The following is an 8,833-nucleotide window of genomic DNA, read 5'->3' as shown; positions in this document are numbered from 1 at the left end:
AATGCCCCTATCGGCAGCTTCATTTTACGAAGAAAGAAAGGTCATAAGTCATGCTACATCTCTTGGTGAGATGGTTTGAGTAATCATCAAATTCCAAGGATAAATGTTCACGAATCTCTAGTTCCCCTCGGGAGAGGGGGGAGCCAACAATTAGTAAACATGTTTAGGAATTGTTGGTCCCCCTTGGGAGAGGGAGGAATTGTTGAAGAGAGAGAGTCCTCCCTGTTCAGCAAACATACGATTAAATAAATTCTCCTTTATATTAGACTCACAAGCATGTTCAAGAATTGCTCGTTCCTGAGAGAGGGCCCATTCTCTTTAGCCAAGCATATGATTGAAAAAATCCTCCTTCATATTAGACTTCAAGCTTGCTACTTCCATTATATATTCCAACAAGGGTCTCAGAGTTCTCTTGGGTCCCTTCATCTTGTGTCTTAGGCAAGGCATTGCCTTTGGGCAATAAAGCATATAGTAATCAATCAAAAACCTTGGAGAAAAATTTGTTGATTTCAAAAACCCTAGAGAAAAATTTATTGATTTCGCATTTGTGTAACATGGAAAGAAAACAGATACAATTGTTGTACTTGAAAAGTGCAGAGGCTACAAAAATTGGGAATTGAGAGGCAAGCTCTTAATTTTCTTGTTTATACAACGGGATGATCTTATCCTTGCCTCCGGCTCCAATGAGGTATTAAGACAATATCTTGGATTTTGAGGACCAATTCATGATGGGCGTTGACATCCTCCTTTTTTTTGTTGGTGTGCTTCATGTAGGGCCTATTGCTTCCATGGTCCCATTGTGTAATGGAGGACTATGTAACGAATGAGGTATGAGCGGGAAGAAGGTTCATTCATATGCATAGCTACGCCACGCTGAGGTATGTGTGCTTGCATATGCACAAGTACGTCATGCTAAGGCTCACTGCTCGCTCGTTGGTCTGAAATGCGGTATTTTCAAGGCAGAATCGTATTCTATTTTCGTTTTATCAATGTGAGCCTCACGAAAAGAACTTTACAAAATAAATTCAAACGAAACATTGCGGAGGTTAGTCATAAGAGTGCGACTGCGCAGAAGGCCCACGACAGCCAAACACTAAGGAGGCAAAGAAGGCCAGTCATAATATTGCGAAGCAAAGAACGCCCTTCTTGACTCCGTCACAATACAGAGAGAGAGAGAGAGAGAGAGAGAGAGAGAGACTTGGTGCAAGCCACTATAAAAATCTGTGTAGCATCCTCAATCCCTGTGTGCGCCGAGCCCAGCTAGTCGAAGCTGGAGAGTAGTGCACTTATAATCACCTCCTGCTCTCCCAGCCCAGCCACACGTACTCTCTTTTCTCGATTTGCATCACAGTACTTCGGGTGTTTAATTACTGTAAACCTTTGCTGGACTAGCTCTTGCCCGACTAGCTATGTTGGCCATGGCCCTCTCTGATGTCTCTTCGACTCTCCTCCCCAGCTCGACCTCTTCTCCTGCGCCATCCATGCTACTTATAACCCTTTTGGGAATGGTTTTGGTCTCCCTTGCCATCCTTCACCTCGCCCGCCCCAAGCTCAAACTCCCTCCTGGCCCCCTTGCACTCCCCATATTTGGCAACTGGTTCCAAGTGGGGAATGATCTCAACCATAGAAACCTCTCTGACCTCGCCAAGAAGTTTGGGCACATTTTCCTTCTGAGGATGGGCCAAAGGAACCTTGTGGTGGTGTCGTCTCCTGAGCTTGCCAAGGAGGTTCTCCACACACAAGGGGTAGAGTTTGGCTCCCACTCTCGCAATGTCGTCTTGGACGTTTTCACGGGGAAAGGCCAGGACATGGCGTTCACTGAATATGGCGACCACTGGAGAAAGATGAGGAGGATCATGACTGTCCCCTTCTTCACTAACAAAGTTGTGCAGCAATCCAGAGCCTGCTGGGAAGACGAAATCGATCACGCCATTGCCGACCTCAAAGCCCGCCCTGAGGCCTCCACCACCGGTGTTGTCATCAGACGAAGACTGCAATTGCTCATGTACAACAACATGTACCGCCTCATGTTCAACAAGAGGTTTGAGACAGAGGACGATCCCATCTTCAAGCAGCTCAAGAAGCTGAATGGGGAGAGGAGTAGGCTTTCACAGAGCTTTGACTTCAATTATGGTGATTTCATCCCGATTCTGAGGCCTTTCCTGAGGGGTTATCTTGCATTGTGCAAGAAGGTGAAGGAAGAGCGTCTCCAGCTCTTCAAAGAGTGCTTCATAGACGAGCGTCGAAGGTATTTTAAAGCAGTATACTATTGTAGAATATGTTAAAATATGAGGTGAATGATGATTAGGGGTTCTAATCAGCTAATCACGAAAAGCTACTGGGCCCGGATTCTTATTGTATTGTGATCTTGGTTCAGGAAATTGAGGAGCTCCAAGGCCATGAATATTGATCTGAAGTCTGAGGAGAAGTGTGGCATCGATCACATTTTGGATGCGCAGAAGAATGGGGAAATCAATGAGGACAATGTGTTGTACATTGTGGAGAACATTAACGTGGCAGGTATAAAAACTGAATTCAGTGGCATTATATGTTGTGTACTAATTATTATTACGCAGGTGATGATCAGGTGAGGTCGCGAGCCTCGGATCATGCAGAGAGAGTTGGTAATTAGTTGGTCATGACGCACTAGAAATTGATAGCGTCTAATTTGTATGTGCTAGTAATTATAATTCACGACTCGTTGCGCCTTGCTGCATGATTGCGGAGTATAAGATCATGAGAGCTGATTAAGATCATACGACGTCCACCTTAAATATAGCTGCATGATACTGGGTTGACAATATATATATATATATATATATATATCTTGTATATTAATTCTGCATGTATGTACTGCTGCAGCTATTGAGACGACTCTATGGTCCGTTGAATGGGGCATAGCGGAGCTGGTGAACCACCAAGACATACAGCAGAAGGTGCGGGAAGAGATGGAGAGGGTGCTAGGCAAGGGCGTCGCATTGACAGAACCAGACATCCCCAAGCTGCCCTACCTGCATGCGGTGGTGAAGGAGACGATGAGGCTTCGCATGGCGATACCGCTGATGGTGCCGCACATGAACCTCAAGCCGGCCAAGCTTGGTGGCTACGACATACCGGCCGAGAGCAGAATCGTCGTGAACTCTTGGTACTTGGCCAACAACCCCGCCATGTGGGACAAGCCGGAGGCGTTCGACCCGCGGAGGTTCTTGGGCCCTGACATCAAAATCGATGCCACCGGTAACGATTTCCGATTCCTGCCCTTCGGTGTCGGCCGTAGGAGCTGCCCGGGCATCGTCCTCGCCATGCCCATCCTCGCCCTCGTCCTCGGCCGCCTCATCCAATCGTTCCACCTCCTCCCACCGCCTGGCCAATCCAAAGTCGACACCTCCGAGGAGGGCGGCCAGTTCAGCCTCCACATCGCCAACCACTCCGTCGTCGTCTGCAAACCCCTCTAAGGGCGGCGGCGGCGGCTAAATATACCCAAGAGATCTCTACAGAATATTTTTTTTTCTTAAAAACACCGTGAACCCATATAGAGGTTGAGAATAAGTGAAATGTATAAAAGTTAATAGATACTACGCAAAGATATAAAAGTGAAATGTATAAAAGTTAATAGATACTACGCACGTATATATCGAGGGGCCGATTCAATTATTTTTATTTTTATTTTATGCGTAAATCTATTCTATGCAAAACAAAATTTTAAAACTTTATTGTCATACATTAAATGTTCGATACATTTCGTATAAATATGTTTATGTAATGTTCTGTATTTGCATGTCCTCTGACATGATTTGTTTTTCTTGGTTTTTTACATCCAAAAAAAAAAATTTATTTGCAGAGGGCCATTTTCAATTTTATCTGTCTCTTTTCTATTGTTTTTATGAAATAATATCCTCATGTTAGATATACATTTCGTTTCTCTTTGGCTTTGGGAAAAAAATTACTTTTGCATGAATTCTTTCCTTATTTGGTAGATATGTGCAAAATAGATGAAATCACTATTTTATGGGAATTTTTTATTAATATTTTTTTAATGTATTCATGCTATTGTTAACCCGTATTTCGCTTGCATATTTTAGTAGCTTTCCAATTAAATTTGCTAATATCGGAGCACTCCAAGAATACGGATCTACATTTGAAGAAAAAAGCTTTATTAGTTTAATTTTTTTGTATATTTTAAAATTAAAATGTTTACCCTCTATTGAGCAACTTGAGTTTGTTGTGATGTTGTTTTCCCATAATTTGCAATCTGAAATGTAAAAGCAAGGTTAATATGAGGTATTCCCAAGAAGTCATCATCCAGATTCTCCTCTTAATTCTCTTTATCTATCCTTGGTGTTCTTGGCCAGAAATCTACATACGAACCAACTTGTTCTACATTAGGCTTCTGAAGCTCTTGCATCATGGTTTTCCAATAGTCAATCAAAGGTTTGATGTACAACGTGAAAGCTGATTTTGGTCCTTGGTCATTTGACCATATTCTACAGAATAATTTTTTTTCTTAAAAACACCGTGAACCCCTATAGAGGTTGAGAATAAGTGAAATGTTTGAAGTTAATAGATACTACACAAATATATATCGAGCGGCCTACGGCGGATTCAATTATTTTTATTTTTATTTTTATTTTATGCTTAAATTTATTCTATGCAAAACAAATTTTTAAAATTTATTGTCATACATTAAATGTATGATACATTTCGTATAAATATGTTTATGTAATGTTCTGCATTTGCATGTACTGCGACATGATTTATTTTTCTTGGTTTTTTACATCCGCAAAAAAAGAATTTTATTTGTAGAGGGCCATTTTCAATTTTATTTGTCTCTTTTCTATTGTTTTTATGAAATAATATCCGCATGTTAGATATACATTTCGTTTCTCTTTGGCTTTGGAAAAAAAAGTACTTTTGCACGAATTCTTTCCTTATTTGGTAGATATGTCCAAAATAGATGAAATAATTATTTAATGGGAATTTTTTATTAATAGTTTTTTAATGTATTCATGCTATTTTTAACCCGTATTTCGCTTGCATATTTTAGTAGCTTTCCAATTAAATTTGCTGATATCGGAGCGCTCCAAGAATACAGATCTACATTTGAAGAAAAAAGCTTTATTAGTTTAATTTTTTGTATATTTTAAAATTAAAATGTTTACCCTTTATTGAGCAACTTGAGTTTTGTTCTAATGGAGAATTGTTTTCCCATAATTTGCAATCTGAAATGTAAAAGCAAGGTTAATATAAGATGTAACAAATAACAAATAATTTATTGTTTATATGCTTTATTTTTACACCTATTGCACATTAACCTCCTCTTCTGTTGCCTCTAGCCTAGCTGTTGCCTGCCCCTTGTTGTCTGCCATTTATCCATTTACACACCCTACATCGGACCCTTTAGCTCGCGTGTCAGGCTTAGTTTGCTTCCCCGACCTTAGGAAGGAATACCTCCCTGTTCTCATGATGATTATTGGTGCCATCGGGGGAGTGATGGAATCCCCCCCACTGCTACCTCGACACTCGATCAAGGAGCCAAGATTCCATTCCTTTGCATCTGTGTTGTCTCACCGGATTCAGTACCTCATGTTATATCCGTTCCATGCCTTCGGGGGGTAATCTCGTCATTCGCGAGTGGAGTATTCAGGCCTTCTAGGCTAACGTTTCATTTGTAGGCAGATGGGACACCTAGCCAGAGCTTTCCCTTGGCACCAGTCTAGGAGACCACCTCCTATGGTTCCCCCCCCCTTTCCCATCCACAACCTCACTAGGGGGTAGAGCGAGAGCCATGTTCTCAGGTAGCGCAACACTAGGTTTTGATCGAGGACGACCCAGCTACTGAAGAGTGGCAGCCGCACCCGAGCAGTCAACTGGAGCCGAGCGTTGCCGTCACATGCGCCAGGCTGGTAGAGTACAGGAGGATTCGATTAAGTTAGACAACCGGTTTGAGAATTTATCACAGCACCTCTAGTTGGCGACGGACAGCCCCCCTCTAGCCACGGAATGGGTCCCTTCGATCTCTTCAATTTGGTGGCCGATTCCCCGTCGTGATTCCTCCCCCAAAGCTCTAAGTGTTTAGTGAGGCTGATAGATCCCATTGAGCCCCTGACAAGCCTCTCCCAGCAGCATACCTCTACAATGGATCACTCCTAGTCGAGGCCCTCTCCTTCCTCTTCGTAACCTGCCCCCTTGCCTTCTCCCCTCACCTTCTTCCTCTCCTCCTCTATCCTTAGCACCGTCTCTTTCTATAGCAGTTCCTTCTGTTTTGTCCTCCTCATCAAAGGCCACCCTCCCCCCTCCCTTCGCCTCTCTAGAGCACTCCAGTCAACCTCTAGTAACCCTCGACCCGGAGCAGAGATAGCCGGTGAGTTCTGTTTGTCGCTTGATGTCTTCCAACAGAAGGGACATATATGTTTGAGGAGACAGTAGCTATATGTGGTTTTCACACCATTCCAGACCCTCTATGCCAGAGAATGGCATAATGATCTTCTCTTTCCCTTTTAGTGTAATCCTAGGGATGGAGTGGGCCTCGCAGTCAGTTGGCTACCGCCATCCAACCATCTTCACAACCTTTGTATCACCGATGTAATCACCCATCTATGGCCATTCGCTAGGATGGAGCTTGGAGGCTTAGGCCATAGAGACTAGGTCGGGGAGATCGTGGCCTCTCTAGCGTGGAGGTGTTGCTTTTTGTGTTCATGCATATTCTAGTTAGGTACCTCCATTATGATCGATGGAGTTTAAAGTATGCATACTCTCATGCTCAGATAGAGTGGTGTCGCATGGAGGATAGGATTCACGCCCACTTGGTGCGCCTTCGTTCCAGGACAGATTGGGATTATTCCTTGTATAAACTCTTGCCCAAGACTCTTCGAGTGGAGGATAGTTCCGATAGTTCTTCCTCCCACATAGATTGATATGCGGATAGTCTCATGGAACATTCATGGTTTAGGGGGGCCTTAGTGCTTTCAGAGGAGGCACCCCCTTAGAGGAGAGCTTTAGAGAGCTAGAGTTGGGGGACTTATAGACATTCTTCTCCTCTGGGGGCACACCTTTCCAAGGGGCGCACACTGATGCAGGAAGATTTTACCAGGAAGGAGTCACACTTTTTGGTCTCCATCCTTTGGCCCCTCGGGGACACATGGAGGAGTCTGTATCTCTATCAATGTGAGCAACTTTTGCTAGCAGTGAGACAAGATTATGAGTCATAGTTCTAGGGCAAGCACAATGGGTTACCAATTTGGTTGCAGAGGATTGCGTTGGCTTCCTCAATGTTTACCTCTCGAACGCTACTGCAAGTAGAACCCTCTTTTGGAGCACATTCATAGTTCCAGGGCAAGCACAATGGGTTACCAATTTGGTTGGAGAGGAACAAAGAGAGGGGGGAATCTCTAGAGGTTCGCTGAGGCGATCGAGATTTTTTGTTATGCAAATAAACTGACACAAGTCAAGTGGCTTTTGGGTAGGCTCTGCACCTGCCCCAACTTGGCATCCAGTAGAGGGGCACTCCCATTTGCTATCTTGAATGTCATGTGGGCATTGATATCTCTCTAGAGCAGCAGATCCCTCTCCTTCTTCCGAGCATTCGGAAGAAGCTTTTGTATTGGAGTTCCACGGGACTCTCCCTAACTGGTTGAGTGGTGGTAGTAAACCAGGTCCTCCTGCCACCATGTGGTACATTACTTCTTGTTGGGCCTTCTCTTGAGCATGTATTGGTCATATACAATGGTTGATCCGGAATTCCTTATGGGCTGGCATCAGTGATGGGAGGCCTGCTAGTGCCAAGGTGGCATGGAGAGTGATTATTTAGCCACGACGTACAGGAGTCCTGGGCATCATTGACCCCGCTATTCAAAGCCTTGACTTGCTGGGCAAACTGATTTAGCCTTGACTTGCTGGGAAAACTGATTAGAGGACTCCTTCTCGGTGGTGAGCATTCGAAGGAATTCCTCTTGGGACAAGCCTATACCTCGAGTCTAGGGGGCCCTTGGCTGCAGAGCACGAGATGGATCTTCACAAAGATGCATGCCCGCAGTTTCAGTGTAGCTTTTTAAGGACATATTACAGCTAGTTTACTGCGAGCTTGGCATCACCTCAGGCCATCCCTTAGGTAGATAGCTTAGATAGCCTTAGAGAAGCGGCTTTGGCACCAGCCATTGGTCTGGAACCCCCTGAACCAGTGGCCACATGCTAGAGGATCGACCTCATGTTTCATGGGGCGCGTTGAGCATAGGATATGCCAGGTCCCTTGGAGATTTTATCACACATAGGAAGTTTCCCCCGGAGTTGCACAGGAGAGAGGCCTAATAGGGATCCAGGGTAGAGACAAGCTCAACATCGATATCGACTCACCTATTCCTCAGGAGTGGGTGACTCCTATCCCAAATCCGACTCCCCCAGTGTGGCTTGGCTAGTTTACCAAGCATGATATTCTTGTGGCAGTCCACGGAGCAGATGAGGGCAGTGGTCTGCCCACTTTTTCTATTGGATCACATGGTCGATTCATTAGGAACTCAATGGAGTCTTTTTGGGCCCTTTAATTTGCCATGAGATTATGGAAACGTTTAACTTTTTGACAAATAGGAGCCCGCCATGTAAGCAAAAACCATTGGTGATTAAGAGAGGTGTAAGAGTGGTCAAAGGGTGCACTTTTTTCCCCAAAAAGGGGGGGCAATTTTACAATTTTCGGACCTCCATAACTTCTACATACAAGCTCCGATTTGAGCGGAGATTACAGATCCGTGATCTACGCATCAAGAGCTTTCCATGGATATGTTACATGATATGCGTCCCTCGCCTCTGACCTACGATGCCCCATCAAAATGCGAGCTGTATA

General features: G+C 44.3%; 1 protein-coding gene across 1 annotated transcript; it reads left to right on the top strand.

Moving 5' to 3' along the window:
- The first annotated feature begins 1,189 nt into the window (after nucleotides 1-1,189).
- Nucleotides 1,190-3,700, top strand: LOC147604042 (trans-cinnamate 4-monooxygenase-like). Its single transcript, XM_086795513.1, has 3 exons — nucleotides 1,190-2,248; nucleotides 2,378-2,520; nucleotides 2,863-3,700. The coding sequence occupies exons 1-3, from the start codon at nucleotides 1,410-1,412 to the stop codon at nucleotides 3,453-3,455; spliced, it is 1,575 nt and encodes a 524-aa protein (XP_086651639.1). The 5' UTR covers nucleotides 1,190-1,409; the 3' UTR covers nucleotides 3,456-3,700.
- The last annotated feature ends 5,133 nt before the right edge of the window (nucleotides 3,701-8,833 follow it).

This window comes from Cibotium barometz, chromosome 62, assembly GCF_041138505.1.
Source record: "Cibotium barometz isolate CiBa-2024 chromosome 62, ASM4113850v1, whole genome shotgun sequence".
NCBI classification, from domain to species: Eukaryota; Viridiplantae; Streptophyta; class Polypodiopsida; order Cyatheales; family Cibotiaceae; genus Cibotium; species Cibotium barometz.
This window is presented reverse-complemented; position numbering and strand designations above follow the sequence as displayed.